Raw genomic sequence first — 24,236 nt, 5'->3', positions numbered from 1 at the left:
GGTGAGGGAGCAGGCAGAGGAGGAGAGTCCTTCACGGTAACCTCAGCCAATATAGGAATTGAACCCTTACTGCTGGCATCCCTCTGCTTTGCAAGCCAGCTGTCCAGCTTACTAAGCTAAAGTGATCTGGTGGTTGAAAACTGACTAGGGTGAGAGAATGGGGTTGATGTACAAGGGAATGTCATCCATGTGCCGTGTTACGTGCTTGAGCTGCCTGGCCTTTTGGTGGCTGTGCCATTGCTCTGCCAGCGAGGGGCAACATCAGTGTGCCAACACAAACTGGGTATGCAGTGATCCTTCAAAGGCAGGAACAGATGCAATGGCTGACAGTTTTCGGAAAAATATCTGCCGATTACTGAACTGTTCTGGGAATGGCAAGTGGTGAGATGGGGCTAGAATTGGCTGTGAAGGTTGCCGCAGCAATTGGGTAGATAGTTAATGAGGCAAATTGAAAAGAAAAAGCAAGAAATTTCACTGGCATCCTGGTGAGAAGCCCTCTTCTTTACCTCTGTTAATGCTCTATGGTATCATTTTTGAATGAAATGAAAACTAATAAAAGCATATAGCAACGTTTATACTGTTATTTTTAAAAGAGACCTTGTCAATAAGGGTGGAGTTCTCCCCTCCCTGGTGTGGAGAGAGTAATGATGAGCAACGACAGTAAAAATGAGAAAATCAGATTCTCAATCTTAATCTTAATCCTTACCCTTTCCAGATTTTCTCCGTGAAACATGAATGGCAGTTTCAGAATCTCATTATCAAGTTGTGACTACCTTACTTCTATACATTTGTGTCTCATTAAATCCCCAGCTCACCTTATTTGTGTGTCACTTGCAATTCTCTTGTCTTTCACAGAGAAACCAGATGGTACAAACTTCCAGCATGTATATCGGAACGGGTTCCTGGTGACTGCAGCTGTCTGAACGCTTGTCCCAAACAACATGCAACTATTTCTTCACAACCTCCTTGTATATTCCATAGCCACTGTCCTCCTAGATGCTTTGAATGTGCTAGGTGGGATCAGCAACCAATCCTAGCATATCAACATGCCTGCTCTCAGATCAACTTCCACACCACTCTAGCCCTTTAACACTTTACTTTGGAAAGCAGAGATGCCTATGATTTTCATGTTTCTGACAGGTTGCTTTACCTGCAGGGACACATATGCATCTCATGCATCTGCATAAAATGCACTGAAAGACTCTTAGATTGCTTTCTTAGGGCTCACTCTATTGCTTAGTTGGAGGATACCAGCCTCTGTGTGGATTCCCTTGCTTTATTAGTATGCAGCATCTTTAGTTCCCATTGAGAAGCCATCAGCCTCTCTGACTGGCATTGCTCTTTGGTGCAGAGGGAGAGGTGGGCAGCTTCTGATGGAGGGTGCCCAACGCCTCATCTTCACCATGGATATCCAATCCCTCTACACCTCCATCCGCCATGACCAGGGCCTCCAAGCCCTCCGTTTTTTCCTCTCCAGACGTTCCCAACAGTACCCCTCCACCGACACTCTCATTCGTTTGGCCGAACTGGTCCTCACCCTTAACAATTTCTCCTTTGAATCCTCCCACTTCCTCCAGACCAAAGGGGTAGCCATGGGCACACGTATGGGCCCCAGCTATGCCTGTCTCTTTGTTGGCTACGTAGAGCAGTTGATCTTCCGTAATTACACCGGCACCACTCCCCACCTCTTCCTCCGCTACATTGATGACTGCATTGGCGCCACCTCGTGCTCCCGCAAGGAGGTTGAGCAATTCATCAACTTCACCAACACATTCCACCCTGACCTTAAATTTACCTGGACCATCTCTGACACCTCCCTCCCCTTCCTGGACCTCTCCATCTCTATCAGTGACGACCGACTTGACACTGACATCTTCTACAAACCCACCAACTCCCACAGCTACCTGGATTACACCTCTTCCCACCCTACCTCTTGCAAAAATGCCATCCCGTATTCCCAATTCCTCCGCCTCCACCGTATCTGCTCCCAGGAGGAGCGGTTCCACCATAGAACACACCAGATGGCCTCCTTCTTTAGAGACCGCAATTTCCCTTCCCACGTGGTTAAAGATGCCCTCCAACGCATCTCATCCACATCCCGCACCTCCGCCCTCAGACCCAACCCCTCCAACCGCAACAAGGACAGAACGCCCCTGGTGCTCACCTTCCACCCTACCAACCTTCGCATAAACCAAATCATCCGCCGACATTTCCGCCACCTCCAAACAGACCCCACCACCAGGGATATATTTCCCTCCCCACCCCTCTCCGCCTTCCGCAAAGACCGTTCCCTCCGTGACTACCTGGTCAGGTCCACGCCCCCCTACGACCCACCCTCCCATCCTGGCACTTTCCCCTGCCACCGCAGGAACTGTAAAACCTGCGCCCACACCTCCTCCCTCACCTCTATCCAAGGCCCCAAAGGAGCTTTCCACATCCATCAAAGTTTTACCTGCACATCCACTAATATCATCTATTGTATCCGTTGCTCCCGATGCGGTCTCCTCTACATTGGAGAGACTGGGCGCCTCCTAGCAGAGCGCTTTAGGGAACATCTCCGAGACACCCGCACCAATCAACCAAATCGCCCAGTGGCTCAACATTTCAACTCCCCCTCCCACTCTGCCGAGGATATGGAGGTGCTGGGCCTCCTCCACCGCCGCTCCCTCACCACCAGACGCCTGGAGGAAGAACGCCTCATCTTCCGCCTCGGAACACTTCAACCCCAGGGCATCAATGTGGATTTCAACAGTTTCCTCATTTCCCCTTCCCCCACCTCATCCTAGCTTCTAACCTCCAGCAACTTGATCCCCTGACCTGTCCGGACTTGTCCGACCTGCCCAGCTCCTTTTCCACCTATCCACTCCACCCTCTCCTCCCTGACCTATCACCTTCATCTCCTTCCCCACTGACCTATTGTACTCTATGCCACTCTCTCCCCACCCCCACCCTCCTCAAGCTTATCTCTCCACGCTTCAGGCTCTCTGTCTTTATTCCTGATGAAGGGCTTTTGCCCGAAACGTCGATTTTGCCTGTCCTCGGATGCTGCCTGAATTGCTGTGCTCTTCCAGCACCACTGATCCAGAATCTGGTTTCCAGCATCTGCAGTCATTGTTTTTACTCCGGTATAACTGAATAGTCAATCTAGTGATCAGATAGGGTGGGGAGACATATTTTGCATATGTCACTGTGCTAAAGTTACTTCACACTGGCAGCAAGTGGTTTACGTGACAAGCAAGGCAAGTGCTTCAAGCATATGGCCTGATGTGAATGTCAGGGCCAAGCAGTTTTTAATAGGAAGAAGGGGACTAAGGTCAGGCACAGGGAGTGCAGCACAGACTGTCAAGGTGCTGATCATGGTTAGTCAGGTTTTAGTATGACTAGAGTCTGAAGATCTGTGACCTTGCAGTCTAGGGACTGGGCCACATGCTGTCCTGGTACATTGGGTGGAGTGCTATTGAGGCAGCAGTCTGATGGGGAGGTGGCCATGGTCAGTTAGGACAGTCCTGCCAGGTCAGTCTGGCAGAGGGCCATGGTCCATCCTAGGGATTTGGTCAATAATTATCAAGGGGTTATCAAGTGACAGTACATGAAATCCCGAGAAATCAGACAGGCTTCATTTCCTGGAAAGCTCAAAGACTGGTGACAGTGATGAGGCAAAAAGAGGCAGTAGGGTGGGACCTCATAGTGAGTAGGAGGGGGCTAGGAGCTCTGGAAGTCGGGGCAGAACAGGTACAGTATTTCTGGACTCCACGTGGACAGAGGCCATAGTCAACAAGGGCACATGGAAATTTCCGAAGTCATAGAGGCTGGGGTAAAGTGGGGACAGTAGCAGTTATGAAATGGGGTTCAATGCAAAAGGAGAGAGATTGAAAGGGAATAAAAGAGAATAAAATGAATGGGGTAATCCATGTGTCACAAGCAGAGCCTGCAAAATTACAAACAGAACTCAGGTGGAATATTGTCCTGTTGGATAGAAAGTCAACAATACAATAACTAGACAGAATGGCTAACATCACAAGCAAACTGGATCGAGTAAATTACTGATTTTTCCTTCAGGGGTGAGTAAAACTTTGAAATTGCAGGAATCATGCTTCCACTGATTCAGTAATGTCACCCATCTGGCTTCAATTTGCCCTTCATCAGCAGGTCATTCACTGGTGAAGAATAATGAAGAATAATGAAGAATAATGGCCCCAAGTAATTGTGACTATGATATCGTGATCACTCATCGCCTCCTTGTCATGTCAACTAAACAACTGCAATGAGAACAAGGCACTTAAAAGTCAAACCTGAAATTCTGATTTCACAACCAATTTCTGCAGCAAGATCTGGAAAATGATGCATTGGTGCTGTCAGATTCAGACAACAAACGGTAATTGGACAAGAACATGGAGTGTGATGTGGAAGGGAGCTTTTTCTTTTTGGGGAGGGAAATTGTGGTAGTTTACGAGGTGAATTCTACACTCAATGCAGCATGAAAACTTTGGTTATCTCACATAAAATTGGATAAGGTCACATACCTTGAGCTCCTAATGGAAATTGACAATGATCTCCTTGTGAAGTCTTTCTACCACACTGTGTGAGGGCATAACTTCACTGTGATGGACTTAAGAGGTAAGTAAAATCATATCAACATTCAGATAAACCCCACAGATTTTCTGCTCATGGAGCTAACTTGAAGAACATTGATACAGGATTTATTGTGACCTTGGTGCTATTCCTAATGTAGAAACAGACAGTGATTGTGACATTAATCAGCAAGAACAACAAATTGCACAGCCTCCAGAGGGACAAGCATCAGCTGAAGATTTGGTGATCTGCATTTATAAGACTTGCTGTCATTTCGTTCAGCTTCAGTTACTGATTGGTGTTGTCCTGGTCTATCATTTCCAAACTGAGTCATTTTCTGGAGGAGGACTTGTTCTCAGAAGGCCTAGGTGATAATCCCATCCTGGTGGTCATCAGATTCAATGCTTCACTGAATCTGATGACCAGTGGCTCATTTAAAAGTGCAGCTGAAAATCTATGCACCATCTCCCAATCCTTGAACCATAAATAATCTGGGATGTTTCTGATGCCATTTTCACCACAACATATGTTTCCCCCACATCCACTCACATTGCTTTTAAAGCAACTTTTCACCAATCTCCAAAATCTGTTGACAGAAAAGGCATCCACTCCATCAAGGTTCAAACTTATGTGACCATCATTGGCTAAATCTGGAGGTCTGCACCAAATATCCTGACAGCTGTCATGACCCTTATACACTGGGGAGCTCTCAGGTTCCTGTCACCAATACAGGGGTGGCTGCTGGGACACAAGGAATGGGATGATTTGCACAGGTCAGGCCCTAGCATATTCCCTGCACATTGTGTTAAGCTGCACTGTTGTCCACATTAAAATCAAATGCCTTGGCTACAGTCTTCAATGGCAGGTGCTGAAGAAGGGCTCATGCCCAAAACGTCAATTCTCCTGCTCCTTGGATGCTGCCTGACCTGCTGCGCTTTTCCAGCAACACATTTTCAGCTACAGTCTTCAATGTCATTGCTCAAGCAACCTGTGGTCAAGGAGTCAGTTGTTTGTTGGAGATGAACAGCAGCTGGCTATTAAAACTTCTTTCATCCTTTGAATGTCTGAAGAGGTTGTTCATCTCTCACATGGGTGTGACTTAACTGAGTTCAACAGTAAAACTTACACTGCAGCAGATGTTTTAAGCATGTAAGTGAATATATAGTTCAAAAAGTGAAAAGTTACTGACTCAATGTGACCTCAGTAAATTTTCTTCTTCCTCTGCCTCCTGCTTTGTCTCGGTTCATAGATTCATGCAGCACAGAAAAGGCCCTTCAGTTTATTAAGTCTGCACCAACAGAACTACCACTAAAAATGCACTAATCCCAATTTCTTGTACTTGTCCAATATCTTTGAATGTTGTGATATTTGAAGCACTCATCCAAATGTTTTTTTAAAGGTTGCAAGATTGTCAACGTCCAGGCAGTACATTCCAGATTATCACAATCTGCTGAATTAAAAAGGCTTTCTCTCAAATCCCCTCTGAATCTCCTGCCCCTTACCCTATAACTATGCCCTCTCATGATTGACCCCTCAACCAAGAGGGGCAGCTGCTATCTATTCACCTGTCCATGCCCCTCATAATCTTATACGCCTCAATCATGTCCTTCCATTAGTCTCTGCTGGTCTAAAGACTGCAATCCAAGCCTATCTAGTCTCTCCTTATACCTCAATTTCTCCATCCTAGGCAACATCTTGGTGAACCTCCTCTGTACCTCCACTAATGCAATCACATCCTTCCTGTAGTGAGGTGACCACAACTGCACACAATACTCCAGTCATGGGCTGACCAATGCTCTGTACAACTCCAACATTACCTCCTTGCTCTTACATTCTATGTCATGACGTATGAAAGCAAGTGTCCCACATGCCTTGTTAACTGTCCTATTCATGTGGTCTGACAATTTCAGTGATCTGTGAATAATTACCCCAAGATTTCTTTGTTCCTCTAAGCTAGCCATTCATTCTGTTTCTTTTTCCAAAGTGCATCACCTCACATTTATCGGGGTTAAAAACCATCTGCAACTGTTCGGTCCATCTGATGAACTCTCCAATATGTTCCTGTATCCTACAACCATCTTCTTCACTACTAACCACTCTACCAACCTTGTGGTCATCTGCTTAGCATTCACCCCACACTTTCATTGATATAATTTATGTATATAACAAACAATAAGGATCCCAGTACCGATCCTTGTGGTACACCGCCGGGACACCAGCCTCCAGTCACTGCAACAGCCTTCTACCACTACCTTCTGTGTTCTATTACTTAGCCGGTTTCTGATCCATCTCACCAGGTTTCCTGCAAATCTATGTGCTTTAACCTTCTCAGTCTCCCACATGGGACCTTGTCAAAACCTTTGCTAAATTCCATATATACTGCATTTGAATTTTCCTCATCCACACTCTTGATCACACTGGTGCAGTCCTAAATTCACAGGTGAGGTGGAGAGAGCCTGTTCTGTGTCTGGTCCTGTTGGCCTGGAAGGGATGGGCAATTGTTCTCAGGTGTTTTTGGTTTGAGGGGGCCCAGGTGTACAGAAAGTCTCTTGCCCAAGTACAAGCTCACCTTGGTTGGTTTTGCAGGTTTTGGGATCCCAGGTGAGGGGGACGAAGGGGGACTGGGCTGCTCTGGAGTGGAAGTGGGAGAAAGTGTTGACTGCAGATGCTGGAGATTAGATTAGATTAGATTCCCTACAGTATGGAAATAGGCCCTTCGACCCAACAAGTCCACAATGACCCTCCGAAGAGAAACCCACCCAGACCCATTCCCCTACTCCCTATAATTACCCCTGACTAATGGATCTAACACTATGGGTAATTTAATATAGCCAATTTACCTGACCTGCACATCTTTGGATTGTGGGAGGAAATCGGAGCACCCGGAGGACGCAGACATGGGGAGAGTGTGTGAACTCCATACAGACAGTCGCCTGAAGTGGGAATTGAACCTGGGTCCCTGACGCTGTGAGGCAGCAGTGCTAATCACTGAGCCACCATGCCACCCCGAGGAACAGGAGAATCAATGCTTCGAGCATAAGCCCTTCAGACATTCCTGATGAAGAGTTTATGCTCGAAACATTGACTCTCCTGCTCCTCGGATACTGTCTGAGCAGCTGTGCTTTTCCAGCACCACACTTTTCAGCTCTGCAGTGTACTGAGAAGAAGCTCTGAGAGTGCCCGAGTGTCACTCTTCCTCCGTATGGGTGCTTGCTGGCACCATGCTGTCTCCCTGAGAAGAAGGGACACCTCCAGCCTGGCCACTGATGCTGACCCCCCACAACTACAGCAATGCAGTGCAGGTCTGTGCGTAGATGCAGCAGTCACTGAGTGCCTCCGTGGTGGTCGACCTCCATATCTGTGCCGACAGCTAGATGCCACACATGCTGGAGCCAGCACAGAATGTGGATTCCTCAAAGCAGTTTACTGATGGTCTTTGATTAACCTGCCTGACCTTCCTGTGCCTGTCTGTGCAGTTCAACCAAATCATTAATGACTGGGAACAGGGGCTTGACTTCTGCCGGGGCTGAAAGAGGTGGCTGGTCCCTAGCAATCCTTGGAGTTTCTTCCTCCACTATCTGCAGAGTCAAATCAGTGACGTGCTCATCAGATTGTGCTCCCAGGTCCAAATTGCAAAGAGAATTCTCGGAGGTGCAAGTCTCTGAGCAGGTGCAGGCTGAAGTGGGAGCCTCATCAGAGTATCCTTCTGAGGGTTCAGGGGCTTTCTCCCCTGGAGTGCAGGTGGAGCCGACCTCACTGTGGAGGTACGCTAGGTACCTGCGCAAAAGGCAGAGCAAATTTTGTTTTATAAAAGGGATAAAAGCTTGTGCAGGTTAGAAATGAGTTTGCACTGCATTAACAGGAGAGCAGTGCAACACAGTATAATGAAGCTTACAGGGTTGGTTGGCCCATAGAGGTGTCTGCATTCCCACACGAGCAGCCAGGCTCTCATTTGGATAGCTCCAGTCTCACGGGGAGTGACCAACCCTACCCCACAAAACACAATGAGTGGTGAGGTCTCACCAGCGAATGAGTTGGTGATGGAAAGGGCTAAGTATTTGAGAGGATAAGGATGTGAGAGTCATTGAATGGATATAATGCATGGAACTGAGATTCGCCATTCATGAGACTCGCCATTCATGAGATGTGCAGTGTGCAGAGCCAGAGCTGGTGAGTGATGGCCCACTGATTGCGAGTTGGCTAAGAGGAGACGGTGGCACACACTCTTACAAATGCAGAAGATCACTCATCTTCCTCCGCTTCATATGGGATGCAATTGCCCATGAAGTGGGGAACAAGCTTTCCTTTCCTTAGGGCTGTTTGTTGAATGTTGCCGCTTGAGTACCACCAGTGAGAAGGCTTTTTACTGGTTTGCAGCATCTAAACTGGTGGACAGCTGGGCTTTAAATATGGCACCAGAGGCATAAATTCCAGAAACATGATAATTAGAAATGGGAAAGATTTGCCCTAAGTGTCAATGCCAGACAGTGACAAAAAAAAAGACAATTTAGCGAAATGTGTCTTTGGCAGATGCAAACTAAGCGTTCGGCACCAGTTTCAGCCTGAATTTCTGGCTCAGTATAAAGCAGATAGCTAAGTTAGTATTTTCTGTTTTGTGCTGATACTGATGATGCACTACTTTTCTTTTATCTCCCTATCGCAGAATATTTCCCAAGGCAGGATGCCAGGGGGAAGTTGGATGGAAAGCAGTATGCTGATGCAAGTACAGGTGAAGGATAAAAGACCTGGTTACAAATGGCCTTGTCAATGATTGAGACCAGAGGATAAAGAAGATGCTGAAGGCATAATGGTCATGGGTGACCAAGAATACCAGCAAGAAAGTTTATCTGAAGGGAGAGATTTTGGGAGTGGAGGGTCTTAGAGAAGTGTAGGAAAGCAAAAATGAGACAGAGATTGATTTCATCAAAGATGAGAATTAATTTAGATACAGTCTCAGATTAGACTGGATAAGGGATATTGCTACATATCATGTAAGTTTCAATCAAAAGCCAAAATTTCAATGCAATCACTAGCAAGAAAGTTAAAAATCACAGGTTATCATCCGGTGTTGTGTGATTTTTAACTTTAACACCCCAGTCCAACACCGGCACCTCCACATCAACAAGAAAGACTATGGATGGCAATGATGAGTGAACAGACCAACAGGCAGGAAGCACACAGGACAGAATGAATGGTTCACTAGCCAATGCAAAGAAGTAACGCAACAAGTTGCTGGGGAGAGCTTGTTAAGTAGGAGGGCTTGGCAGAAAGGAAGATGGGCAAACGGGGTTACCGTTAAAAAGGCAATGATGGTTGCCTTGAAGGGTTCTTTGGAGACTGCCAAAATAGCTACAGAGTGAAGGGCGCAGGCATTTTAAGCCTGAAATGGGGAGCAGAAGGAGAGAGAAACTGAATGAAAGGAAACATAAACAATAACAAGCAGAAGAGGGACATAATGGTCTGAGATGGGCTAAAAATAATACAATAAAGGAGAGTGAAATAACTGGCTCAAATTCAGATGGGTAGCCAAAACGTGCACTCAAAGAGTGACACAGTATGATGATCAAATTCTATAATTTATATCTCTTAGTCTGACTATGCAGTTCAGCATTCTAGTGGCTCTGTTGATTACTACTCGGCATTCATTGAGCAAGTTCTACCTAATACTGGTAACTTAATAGCATTCCTGGATGTTGCTAGCATCTTTAACCATTTCAACATTATTCCCAGGGCAGCATGAATGCACAAACAGAATAGGCCATTCAGCCCTCAATCTACTATGCATTGGAACATGGTTGATCTGTATCCTCTGCCCTATGCCACCAACTTTTCCTTTCTAAATATAATACTTACACTTACGTGCTGTATTGTTCTTTGTTCTTATCTGCATAAACTGAATTCACCCATCTCTGCCAGATTTGGGTTCAGCATACATGCTTTTCCAAATAAATTTCTCCCTCAGTCACATTGAAATCTATGTTCACATCATGGATTTTCAGTCCTCTTTACTAGTGTTCAATTCTATATTTAAGACCAGAAATTTCTTATGAGGGTTCCAGTGTATCATTTGATTGGGACTATTGTTTTACGATAGATTTTGTTTGTAGAATACAAATTTCAAAATGTTCTACAGTCGCCTTTTGAATATTTACTTTTGAAGTTGTAGGAAAAAGCTTTTGAGGTATTTCCAGAAAATAATTATGGCTTTCATAAAATATATCTATAACTTTAAACAAATTATTTGACTTGTAACAGTTTAGTGAAGCCTTTCCACCAACTTAGAATAAAAATTTATCAAACTACGTAACAACTGTATGCAGATCCAGTGAAATTAGATGTGGTCTATGATGTTCTACTTAATTGATTTTAAAAACGTATATCTTTTGGATAATCTTATGAATTTAGATGGAGAATTGGTTCCCAATAAACATTAAAAATGTTAAACTGATTAGAAGCCTTAATATTGACATTAATTGAATAGTTAAATGCTTAATTTAGAACACTACACAAATTGGTACACGCGTTCTCCCATTTTCTCTGACAATTTATTTAACCTAGGTTGCCTAGGATACACTTGTGTTCTCATGGCAACTAAACTGGATGCTGCTGCATTTTTAAACATGTAACTGCATGAATACTAAACTGATGCTCCATAAGATTCTCCAAAAACATGGATACGGGCATTGGCTATGACATTTTAAGCACACCAATGTTACCACTGAAGTAAATTTTTCAGATGCTTTTTTCAAACTGCTTGTCTATTTGTCATCATTTTAAAAAATGCACACATACTGAACACCAGCAACATAATTACAATATCCAACTTGCTGCACAAAAGCATTGGAGATTGAGAAATGAGGAAGAAAGGTTAGCACAGATGGCCAAAAGCAATATTGAAGATTTAGTTTTTATGGAGGGAAATTGACATAAAGATAAAGAGAGGCCTAGGTGGAATGTACCTTAATGTGATGTGAGGGACGTACAAGGAGTGGTATTTGCTCTCAAATATTTACTTTGTAATATTTAAAGTATTTAATTTTATGAAGTTTATTAGTCCCTCCCATCAGCTGTTTTGCTATCAGAGTAATGCTGAAAAATGATCTGCAATTTACCAAATACAGACGTCAAGAGGTCCTGTCCTCCTTCCTTTATAGTTCTGAAACTAAAATGACTGTACTTTAGGAATTAGATGGGGAATGTTAAAAAGACAGTGATCAGAGAATGACATGCAACAATCCAGAGTGAGAAAATCAATTGTCAGCATAGTTCAATAGGGCAAGAACAGGACTGACTGGAATGATAGATGAGCATGAAAAATGGCTACTTTCAAAGAGGAGATAGTTCAGGCACAGTCAACGTATATTTCCTTAAATGAGAAAAGTAGAATAAACAAATCCAGAGCTCCCTGGATGACAAAGGGGACCAAAATTAAGATTATGAGGAAAAAATGTGTTTATAACAAGTGTAAGTAGAAAATAAAATCTGAGGACCAAGAGGAATACCGAAGGTTCAGAGGCAAGATGAGAAAGCAAAGAAGAAAAGTAAACAGGAATTATGAGAAGAGACTGGCAGCCAACATAAAGAAGTACCCCAAAGCTGACTATGGCCAAATGAGTAAAAGGTTGATAAAAAGAGAAGTTAGAGCTGACTTGGGACCAAAAAGAGGATTTATATTTAGAGGCAGGGAGCATGGTTGAAGTGTTACATGAATACTTTGCACCAGTCTCACCAAAGAGGAGATTACAGGGGAGGGGCCTCAGGCATTGGAGAGTTCAAAATTAATAATCAGAAAGAAGTCTTGGACAGACTGTTAATGCTTAAATTTTATAAAGTACTGGGACCAAATGAGATGCATCCAAGGGTTTTGAAGGAAGTGAGAGTTAATATTGCAGGAGTACTGCCCACAATGTCTCAGTCTCCCCTAGATTCAGGGAAGGTGCCAGAAGATTAGAAGTTGTAAACATTAAAACCTTGTTCAAGAAATGACATAAGGATAAATACAGCAATTATAGACCAGTCAGTTAGCATCAGTGGAAGGGAAGCTTCTCGAAACAATCATACCTGGATTGAAAGAGTCAAACATAATTTCCCTTACAGAAATTCATGCTACCTAACATGTTGGAGTTTTTCGAAGAGGTAGCAGAAAGTGTGATGAGGGTAATGTTGTTGATGTGGTACACATGGACTTTCAGAAGGTGTTTGATATATTGTCAAACAACAGACTTGTGAAGAACTTTAGTGAGTTTGGAATAACAAAGTCAATAGCATCGTGGAAACAGAATTGGCTGAGTAATAGGAACAGAGAGCAATGGTCAATGGATATTTTTTGGGATGGAGGAGGGTTTGTAGTGGAGATCCCCAGGAGTTGATATTGGGACCTTTGTTTTTCCTGAAATATGTCAATGATCTAGTTTTGGTGTGCAGAGGACAATTTCAAAACTTTCAGATGACAACAAAGCTTGGAATAATTGCAAACTGTGTGAAGGAACAATGTAAACATCTAGAAGGGCACAGGCATGTTGGTGGAATGGGCAGATAAAGGGCAGATCAGTTTCAATGCAGTGAAGTGGAACATAATGCATTTTAGGAGGAAGAACTTTGAAAGAGAATATAAAATAGGGGGTCAAATTCTAAGAGGGGTTGAGGATCTGAGGAAGCCAGTGCATATGCGCACAGATCATTGAAAGTAGCAGGGTAGGCAGAGTAAGTAAAGCATATAGCATCCTTGACTTTAATTACAGGAGCATGGATTACAAAAACAGGGAAATAACATTATAACAATAGGTATAAGCCACCTATTTGATTTTAGCTGGAGTATTGTGTACAGTTCTGGGTGCCACGTTATAGGAAAGATGCAAATGGATTGAAGAGATTGCAGAAGAACGGTTCCATGGTTGAGGAACTTCAGCCAGGAGGACAGATTGAAGAGGTTTGGCATGTACTCCTTGGAGAGGAGGTAGTTAAGAGCATATAAGATAGAGGTTTTCAAAATCATGAGTGGACTGGATAGAGTAGATCGGGAGAAACCGTTCCCATTCAGAAAAGGAACAAGAACAAAAAGACACAGATTTAAAGTGATATGCAAAAGAAGCAAGAATGATGTGAGGAAAAACGTTTTCATATCGCAAATGTTTTAGGTATGGAATGCACTACCTGGGAATATTGTGAGGGAGAGGGTGCAGGTTCAATTGAGGCATTCAAGAGGGCATTGGCTGATTTTTTTGGATAAAAGTAATATGCAAGAATATGGGGGAGAAAACAAGAGATTGGCACAAGGTAATGATGTTCATTTAAAGAGCTAGTGCAAGCACGATGGGTCAAATTACCCTCCTGCTGCACTGCAATACTCCTGTGATTCTCTGATCACATGGCAACTCTTGCAAACAATTTTATTTCCTCAAATGAAATAGTTCATTGTTTGTCTAGGTTATCGGATAGGTTAGTGACAGAAAGTTGAAAGCAAGATTTGTATTTATATAGCTGTGATCACATGGGCAAATCTTGCAAATGATTTTATTTTTTCAAATGAAATGGTTTACTGTTTGTCTAGGTTATAGGATAAGTTAGTGACAGAGTTGAAAGCTAGATTTGTATTTATATAGTGCCTTTCATAATCTCAGGGCACTTCAAATGTTTTACAACCTTCTGAAGTATGCTTGATGTCTGCCCACTCTTGTAAAGTAGGAAATCTAATGCACTGAAGACAGTAATCCTTTAAAGTTCCTTCTGAAATGCTAAACATTTCCATTTCAGTATGTGATGTTTTAATAGTTATATTATATGGTTGCAGTATAACAAATTTTCCTCTGAAGAAAGTTTTAATCAATCATAATTTCACTGCATTCAACAGTACCTTGCCTGATAGGATCACAACACATGCAATTTCAGTACTATTGATCTTTCAAATAACAACATGAAAGCTCTTCACGACATTATACAAATAGTCGACAAGTCAGTATTTTAAGCAAAGGTGAGTTAATAGAGAAAAACTTATTATAAAATAAATTACTGATTTGAATTGACTAGAAAATAAAGGCAATGATAATTGTTTACAAATTAAATATAACAATTCTAAACTGATATTAGACAGTTCCTCTCTGCTCGATGTCACATGCTTCTCCCAATCCACATAGAGTTTAACCTTCTCTTTTTTTGTCTGGAGTCTGTAAAATGTCCCCTTCATGTCTCCCTGTTGGGCTGCATACAGTCTTTCTGGTTTTGCTGAGTTAAGCCAGTAGTGGTGCTGGTCATCTCAGGAGAAATCAAGCTCACCATGGGACCCTTAAACAAATGCTGCGACTCTTGCTTGCATAAGTAAAGGGACAACAACTTCAGGGATGGACACTGCACACAGATGTCTTGAGATTTATCAATATGACAGCAAGTGGACCCTGTTTCATAATAGATCTGTGCAACTCGTTCATCCTATTGGAGGTTCAGTGGAGGGTTGGCCATGTGAAAAATAGGAACTGAGTTGAATTTCTAAGCTCATGTGTTCATGATGAATTTTGAATGTATTAGACTTTGAGACAACTTTACATGTGTATTTGTACAAAAAGGGAATCTGGAAATTTTGTGGATGTTATAACTCCAGTGGGGATTCTCTGAGATAACTATAATCCACAAGTTCAAATCTCTGAGTTGGGATCTCCTCTTCCCTCTCACTCCTGCCTGATTTCCTCTTCCCTCTCACTCCTTCTGTGCACCTCTACAGTCCATGGCATAAAGGAATCTGGTGACTCCCTTATTTATGAGGTCCTGAATCCAGGCCTCAAAGTGTGATTGGTGGAGGCAGTCCCACTTTTAGCCAAAAGGGGTTTGCAATCAAGGTCAAATTGGATCCTGAATGATGAAGGAAACCACTGATGAAGGCCCATTTCTCCTGTACAAGAATAAGTGAGGACCCAACACCTCTCCTGAGACAAGACAGGTACAATGTTGCCAAGGTTTATAGTAGAGGAGGGGCCTCATCGAATGTGTCTCCAATGGCTGCTTCTGCAGCTTCCTTCTCCTGACTCTGTGAACTCTAGAGAGTTCCGATGCTGAGTCCTGTAGAAGAGACAAGTCTGCTCACAACTCACAGACTTCGACATTCAAGGATTGTCCAGGACATTTGTGCAGAGTTTCTAAAAAAAAGACAAAAGTAATGGATACTTACAGTGATGCAGGATGTGGAGGATTCCCATTAACTACCTCATACAGCTGTTCCAGTAGTTTGTCATCCCAGTAGAGGTCACAAAACTTCTCCGATATAGCACTAGTGAATGTACTGAATTTAAGACTTTTCAAGGATAAGATGTACTCACCTTATGAAAAAAAATCAAAAGTCTAAAATCAATTATAACAATGTACTGTTAGCTTTCATTAAGCTAAAGTTTTTAAAATTAAGATTGCAATTCATAACTGGTCCTAAGAGATCTGAATCGGTATTAGCTAAGACAATTTTTAGATTTGTCTCTAGCGAGTACAAATGCATCAAGCGACACTAACAGTTCAGATGGATATTGATGGTTCAAATACTGTATTTTTTCTCTTTTACACAATTACTGTACAAAATAGGACCTTTCAAACAAGAATAATATTGATCAAAACACAGATTTCATTTATTTCTGAATGGAAATTTTTTGTTTGATTTAAAAAGACCCAGAGGATTAGTCAAATTATTTTAAGTGAACCAAAAATAAAATGAGCCATGAATGAAAAAACACACTGAAATAGAACTTCTCTCTTCATCACCTGCACAGTTGATTCAGCAGAATTCTATGGAAGGACATGGAGGGGTTTAGTGGGGTAAGTAGGACATAAAATCATGAGGAAAATAGTATCACCAGAACAGATAGTGAACATGGTACACTCTATAACATTGAGTTCAAAAGCCATAAGCAATAAGAACTGAGCTAATCACCAAATGGGAGCACGTGCAATCTAGATGATGCACTTAATGGTGTCAAGGCAGAACACCTGTGATGTTGCAGACTTTCAGCAGTCAAAAATTAATTCAGTTACATTTGTAAAATGGAATTTAAAAATGTTTGCCAGGTGCCATATCTCACTTTTATGACTGGCAAGTCATGCTTTGGGAAAACCCATGCTGTATACTGAAAAGGCATTGAGATTGAGAACGGATCATATCCTGTTCCAAACAGCACTTCTGTTTTACAGAGTATGCACCTATCACAAACAAAGCAATTAATTTCAATTATAATTACCCAGATATATAAGGTGAAAACAATTCCATGTTCATTCCTGATTCCCAAATTTCACTTTGATCTATTATTATTGCTAATGAAAGACAGCAATCTGTGTTAATAGCACTCAATGTTTTCACATGAACTTGACTCCCAAGTTTGAGGCCAGGCCTACCAAGGCCTCATTCAAATAAACATGTCAGCATTGTCTTCTGATAAGAGTAGAGTAAGAGTGAGAGGGAAGAGGAAATCAGGCAGGAGGCAACACCAGAGACTGGAGGGGAGAGTCTATGGCAGCTGCCATGCTGGGAAAAGCTTCTAACAGGTATTAGCTCTAACTTTTCTGCTACTGGTGAGAGTGAGGGGGAAGGGTTAGGTCTATAAAGGCCCAACCATCTTTAAAGACCCTGCGGGAGGCCTACTGTTCTTTCCAGTTGACAAGAAATCTTCAGTGTTTTTTCCTTTTAAAAATTCCCCATGATTATTCTGCTGACATGGTTCACTGATAGGATTTGGCACTGTGCAGATAGCCCACAATTTTTACTTGTAAAATATAATACCAATCACAACATCTGCCACAACCTTAGCACGTTAAATAGGCCCCCATGAACCTATTTGGAAGAACAGTATTCCAGCGCCCAAAACATTATTGATTAAAATGATGGTACATGAAAACTAAGTGCAAACCCTCCAAACATCATTTGATGTTAGCACCTGCCTCTTATGTGCCACTGGGTTGAGTTTAAAATCAGGGCGAAAACAAACCAATGCTTTAGCCATGATTTTAAGATGTTCAATAAAACTAAACCAATTGTTCCAAAAGAAATTACTGAAATTAAAACTGATGGTAAAAAATATTATCATTTTGCTCTATTTATATAATTATTTATAAAATAATTTCTATGTTAAAATAAAGATCATCTACCCATGACATGGGCTTCTTCACCATTCTCTAAGTAACCATCAAATGCAAACTCTTCTTTAATGAGCTGAACTGCTTTCTGCAAAAGACTGACAGGCTCTGGGCTTGATGAATTTATTGCCACTAGATTGTCATGACAACATGATGAGATGCATGCAGAAGGTAAGTGGACATTTTCTGAAATTTCCGCAGCAATGTTTGGAACAGCGGTGAATGGTTTTATTTCATATTCAGTATCCAATGACTCCTGCGCAAAAACACATCCCTCAGAGAGTGGTACCTCTAAGGCAACACAGTCAAATTCAACAAATTCACTAGAACTATTATTGGAAGGCTCTGATAGAGTGTCCTTTTTCATCTCAGGCTTTTGATCCTTATGGCCATCAAGTGTAGAATTGGGCAGGTTCTGCAACTGTGATCCAATATAATTTGAAGAATTCCCACTGCTTCTGCCAGAGTCCCTGTTTGAAAGTACTGTAGATTCTGAGAAGAGTCTATTCAACTCATATCCAGAAGTGTTCAGCAGAACTGATACCTGTTCTGGCACAATTGATTGACCAGGTGGTGAAGTTAGTGTCTCCATTTTGGAGTTCTGAAGTTCATCGTTTGTTGGAAAAATGGAAACAGCTGAAGAATCAGAGTTACAATTTGCTTTCTGGTACTGCAAACACATTGTTTGTGCTAGATTTGCTTTGTTTTTAACCATGGGAGAATGGTTGGCAGAATAAATTGAGCTACTTTTAGTTTGATCTGACGAAGATACCAAAGATGCTGGTGTGTGAATGGTGCTCTCAACACTTTTACAGTTCACAGCAGATGCTTCCACAACGATATCATTTTTAATATTTTCGATGGACGTTGCTTCCTGATTCTCCTGTTTCAGAGCTATAACAAGCTGTTTGGCTGTTGAAGTTTTACTTGACACTTTGACACTGTTGGAATAGGAGAAACATCAATTTAGAAAGATAAGTACTTTTGTCTGCAGAAAATGTTGAAAATAATTTTGAATAGCTTGTAAATGTTTCAATCCCATGTGCTTAGACTCTCAATTCATGCAGAAATGATGAATACCAGAAAATGAAAGGAGAAAAATTGAACTACTTCTAAATAAAATGGGAAATCACAAGTGCAAAAGAATGTTGGAATTATTCCCTTTGCTTTCTCCAACTCCCAACCTGGACCCCATATTTTAAGACCGAGTAAGGAGACCGTCCTTCTATAGGAGATAATATTACATACCTCATCAGTGTAGAAGTCTGTTGATTAAACTATGTACCAGTGAAACACAAAAATGTTCTTGAAATATACAGAAATAAAACCAGAATCATATGCATTATACCATTTCCACCTAATGCCACTTACAAAATTAAAATAATTTCACAAAGTTATAAAAATAATAGTACATTTGACACATAAACAAAATGTAACTACATGCTGCACAAGAGGACAAACATAATAAATGATTTCATTCCATGCAAAAGATGAAAAAACACATGATATTGAAAATCATAAAAAAAACTCCCAAATAATTCTATCACTTATGCGGTAAAATTAATAGCTGCGTCTTTTATTGGTTTGGAGGAGTCAAGTTAGTTCAAAGAAACCTTTCATTCATTCAGTAAACTTAACTTTATTCAGAGACATGTTTTTATTATTATTGCACTTGTCTGATTATCCAAATAACACAATTTTAAATTCAGAGCCATTAAAAATGCAACCAATGGATTATTCAATAACTATGTTTTGTATATAATGTGAAAAATACATATTTTTGCTGAATATTTTTAATATTGTAAGTTCCCAATATCAGTCCTGGACACAAATTATAATACTCAGAGGGGATTTGCTTTCTTATATCATTAATGCTTGATTACCTTGTTTTCTCTTTGTGCTCTGTGAGTATTATAGGTTTGAAATGGGTGGCTGGGGAAGTGAAGGCCTCTGGAAGTTTGGAAGGGGACTTGCTCTTTACAGAATACTGACAAGGAATTGGGCCTTTTACAGCTGTCAGCTTACTGTCACTAGCAAGAGGTACAAATCCTATAAATAATGAATGAAAAAGAAAGAAAATTCAATGGTCATGCTTTTGGCAATTAACATGAAAGTGTGCAAAATTCTAATAATAATCAGTACCTAGTCTAGATGATTCTTGGGCAAAATCTGCATGTCCCAGCGGAGAATTTGAAAATTCCAGTTTCTTTGTTTTGAAATTCAATCCAATGACATCCGTTCCTTTTTTGTGGTAATTCTAAAAACAAATGAACAGTTGTGAGTTCACATAATTTTACGTGTAAGCACTAAATTTACAAAAAGAATGAACACAGACTCTAGAAAATTGTATATACAAACCAGAGCAAGAAAAATATTAATAGAGAATTGGCGCCAAAGACTAATTCAAGGCAAAGTTAGACATTATACATTCTTCTTTCTGAAAGAAACGCCTTTTGGATTTCTCAAGGATATCGAGCTAAAGCTAAGGAGTCCTTTATTATTTATGTTTATCTTATTTTAAATAAACTTTTAAAATGGTTTTAAAATCACGCTCACAGCTATTATCTGAATAACAGGAAACAGCGCTATAGTGAAAATATTTCTTTCTCTAAATAACTGTAGATATATCTTGGAGATTACTGAATGTTAATTTGACAGGGAATTGCAAACTCTTTATGAAATCCACTAACTTCACTTGACAAAAAAGAAATTCAGTCTACTGTGCCCTCATAGCCTGAAAATAACCTGATGGCTATACATCCAACCAACCACATTGGCACAAGTGGAAATTGGCAACTTTATTGCATTTATTCTGAATCCAAGGCTCACTATTCCAACCCCCGTCCAGGTGGGGACATCTTGATTGACCATTCAATGTACTCCTGCAGGACTTGAAGATGTCATTATTATAAATTACATAATACGTGAGTAAAAGTTTCTAATTTGTTTTTGGACTTGTGCAAAGGCCTGGCTGAGACCCTCGACCATAGAGTCAGCTGCAGAGTAAGGGGTAGAATTGAATTTGGTAAAAAATTGTTCACTCAAAGTTTCTCCCCCTCTCTAGCTGTAAATGCTCATATTTTGAGTATATTCAAGACAGAGAATGATAGATCTTTCCATACTAGACGTAGGTAGTGGTTTGCAGGGTGTGGTGCTAGAAAAGAACATCTGGTCAGGCAGCATCGGAGGAGCAGGATAATCGATGTTTTGAGCATTAGCTCTTCATCAGGAATGAGGCTTGTGGGCCAAGGGGGCTGAGAGATAATAGGGAGGGTGGGGTAGGGCTGGGGGAAGGTAGCTGGGAATGCGATAGACAGTGAAGGTGGAGGTAAAGGTGATAGATAGGAGAAGAGGGTGGAATGGATAGGTGGGAAGGAAGATGGACTGCCGCCAAACTTTTTAACTCCACCTCCCATTCCTCCAAGGTCATGCAGCTCCTGGGTCTCCTTCATCACCGAAGCCTTATCACCCGATGCCCGGAAAAAGAATGCCTCATCTTTCACCTTGGGACTCTCCAACCACAAGAAATCAATGTGGATTTCACCAGTTTCCTAATTTCCTCTCCCCCTATCTTATCCCAGATCTAACCTTCCAACTTGGCACTGTCGTCTTGACCTGTCCTACCTGTCCACCTTCCTTCCCATCTATCCGCTCCATCCTCCTCTCTGACCTATCACCTTCACCCCCACTTTCATCTAGCCATTGCATTCCCAGCTACCTTCCCCCCAACCCCAACCCCCTTCCATTTATCTCTCAGCCCCCTTGGCCCACAAGCCTCATTCTTGATGAAGAGTTATGCTCAAAATGTCAATTCTCCTGCTCCTCAGATGCTGCCTGACAGGTGTGCTTTTCCAGATCCACACTCTCGACTATAATCTCCAGCATCTGCCGTCCTCACTTTTTCCCAGTGGTTTGCCAGGGGCAATTTCAAAGTGTATGGATGAGACAAAATTTGGAAAATTTGTAAACTGTGAAGAGGAAAGTGTAGGAGCCTTAAAAAGACATTGCTAAATTGTGAGTGTGGCTGGATAGGTGGCAGATGAAATTCATTGGAAAAGTATGAGGTGATATAATTTTATACAAAGAAGTATGCTAAAAGGTGTGCAGGATCACCTCAGTTCCTTTGTACATTCAATCTCTTGCCATTTAAGAAATACTTTGCACATCCATTCCTCTTATCACAGTGGATAACCTCATTTTTTTCCACATAATATTCCATCTACCATGTTCTTGCCCATTCACTGCCTGTTCAAATCTTCCTGAAACCACTTTGCATGTTCCTCATAACATGCATTCTCAGTTAGCTTTGTATCATTCACCAAATTTAAAATATTACATTTTGTTCTCACCCCCAAATTATTGATATATATTGTGAACAGCTGGAGCCTGCCAATGTGAGAGTGACACAGTTATTCCTTCTCTCTGTTTCTGTCTGTAAACCAATCATTAATCCACACGAGTACACTATCTCTGGTTCAATGTACTTTAACCTAACAGTCTCATCTGGCAAATTTATCAAAACCTTTCTAAAAATCTAAGTACACTATGTCCATTGGGCCACCTTTATCAATCTTTTTAGTAACACCTTAAAAAAACTTCAATATGTTCGTCAAACAGCATTTTCCATTCACAAATCCATGCTGACTATTCCCAATCAGTCATTATTATTATTCAAGTGTCTGTTTATCCTTTATATAGATTCTAGCACCTTCTCCATGACAGTGGCCCAGTGGTAAGCATTGCTGCCTCACAGCGCCAGGGACCCAGGTTCAATTGCAGCCTTGGGCGACTGTCTGTGTGAAGTTTGTACATTGTTCCCATGTCTGTGTGGGTTTCCTCCGAGTGCTTCGGTTTCATCCCACAATTCAAAGATGTGCAGGTTAAGTGAATTGGCCATGCTACATTGCCCATCGTGTTCAGGGATGTGTAGGTTAAGTGCATTGGTCAGGGGTGAATATAGGGTAGGGGAATGGGTTTTGGGTGGGATAGTCTTTGGAGGGTCGGTGTGGACTTGTTGGGCCGAATGGCTATAGGGATTCAATGATTCTATGACTGACAGAAGGCTAATAGGTCCATTTGTTGTTTTCTCTCTGACTCACTTCTTAAGTAGTTGGTGATATTTGCTATCTTCCAATCTGCAGAAAACATTCCAGAATCCATAAAACTTTGGAAAATGACTACCAATGCATCGACCATCTGTAGCCTGCTCCTTTAAAATGGGAGAGAGACCTTCACGTCTTGGGGATTTAATGACTTTTAGTCTCATTAATTTCTCCAGTATAGTTTTCTTGCTAGAACTAATTTCCTTCAATTCCTCGTTCTCCTCAGTCACTTGGATCCCTTCTTCTAATAGATATCTTGTATCTTCCTCAGTAAGAACAGACATAGAGTAATCATTTAACTTCTCTGCTATTTCTCTATCCCCCATTTTACTGACTCGCCCTGTCATGGAACCACCTATGTTTTAAATAATTGTTTCCTTTTTATTGAGCTTTTACAGTTTATGTTTAAATGTTTTGCTGAAATACATTCACATTCTGTTCTCCCTTTCCTTATCAGCTTCTTGTTCCTCATTTATTGTATTATAAAAACCATTTACTTCTATTTCTGGCAATAAGATAGCCCTTTCTTTAAATCTGATAAAATTCAGAAATTCCTTTGTTAGTCACCGTTGGCTTACCTTTTTTGAGTTTTGCACCTTGAAGGAATGGATAATTCCTATAAGTCCTATAATAAGACTATCCATTGCCAATGTATTCTAGGCTTCATTATTAGGGGCATAGAGTACAAATGTAGGAAAGTTATATGAATTTGTAAAAGACACTGATTAGATTTCAGCTAGAGTATTGTGAACAGCTCTGGGTGTCACGCCATTTGGAGAAAGCGAATGCATTGAAAAGAGTACAGATGAGGTTTACAAGAATGGTTCGAGGGATGCGAAACTTCATTTATGAGGATAGATTTGAAAAATTGGGATTGCCTTCCTTGGACAGGTGAAGGCTAAGGGGAGATTTGATCAAAGTTTACAAAATCCCAAGTGGTCTAGACTGAGTAGATAGGGAGAAACTGTTCCCATGTGTAAAAGATCAAGAACTAATGGGCAGAGTTTTAAAGCCTTTTTGCAAAAGAAGCAAACATGAGGTGAAAAGAAACATCACACAGCAGACAGTTTGAGAATGGATTGCACAGCCCAGAAGTGTAAAAGTAGCAGGTTCAAAAAAGTCATTTTGCAGATGTACAGGAGATTGGTCAGGTCACTTTTGGAATACTGCATTTAATTCTGATCTCTCTGCTGAATTAAAAATGTTGTTAAACTTGAAAGGATGCAGAAACGATTTATAAGGATGTTGTCAGGGCTGGAGGGTTTTTGGCAAAAGGGAGAGGCTGAATAGGCTTGGGCTATTTTCTCTGGAGCATCAGAGGCTGAGGGATGACTTTATTGAGGTTTCTAAAATCATGAGGGGCATGGATAGAGTGAATAGCCAAAGTCTTTTCCCCGGGGTTGGGGAATCCAAACTAAACGGTATTGACTTAAGGTGAGAGTGGAAGGATATAAAAGAGAC

The 24,236-nt window shown here is 41.4% G+C and overlaps 1 protein-coding gene across 8 annotated transcripts in view; it reads right to left on the bottom strand.

Annotated features, from left to right (window-relative positions):
* The window catches only part of kndc1 (kinase non-catalytic C-lobe domain containing 1), a 354,394-nt gene that overhangs the window by 204,200 nt on the left and 125,958 nt on the right, over positions 1-24,236 (bottom strand). For all 8 annotated transcript variants that reach the window (XR_006314907.2, XR_015760947.1, XR_006314906.2 and 5 more), the window contains 4 exons: positions 19,816-19,930; positions 19,557-19,722; positions 17,686-18,614; positions 15,731-15,878 (listed from right to left, as the gene is read on the bottom strand). Coding sequence is in view for 4 of the 8 variants with exons in the window: in XM_043712540.2 (XP_043568475.2) it covers positions 15,731-15,878; positions 17,686-18,614; positions 19,557-19,722; positions 19,816-19,930 (1,358 nt within the window). In the remaining 4 variants the exon portion in view is untranslated. The remainder of the gene's footprint in view (positions 1-15,730; positions 15,879-17,685; positions 18,615-19,556; positions 19,723-19,815; positions 19,931-24,236) is intronic.

The sequence above is a fragment of the Chiloscyllium plagiosum genome, unplaced genomic scaffold (genome assembly GCF_037043375.1).
Source record: "Chiloscyllium plagiosum isolate Xiang-an unplaced genomic scaffold, Cpla_swu_hap1 HiC_scaffold_22, whole genome shotgun sequence".
In the NCBI taxonomy this organism is placed as follows: Eukaryota; Metazoa; Chordata; class Chondrichthyes; order Orectolobiformes; family Hemiscylliidae; genus Chiloscyllium; species Chiloscyllium plagiosum.
Note: the sequence above shows the minus strand (reverse complement) of the source record. Positions and strands in the feature narration are given on the sequence as shown.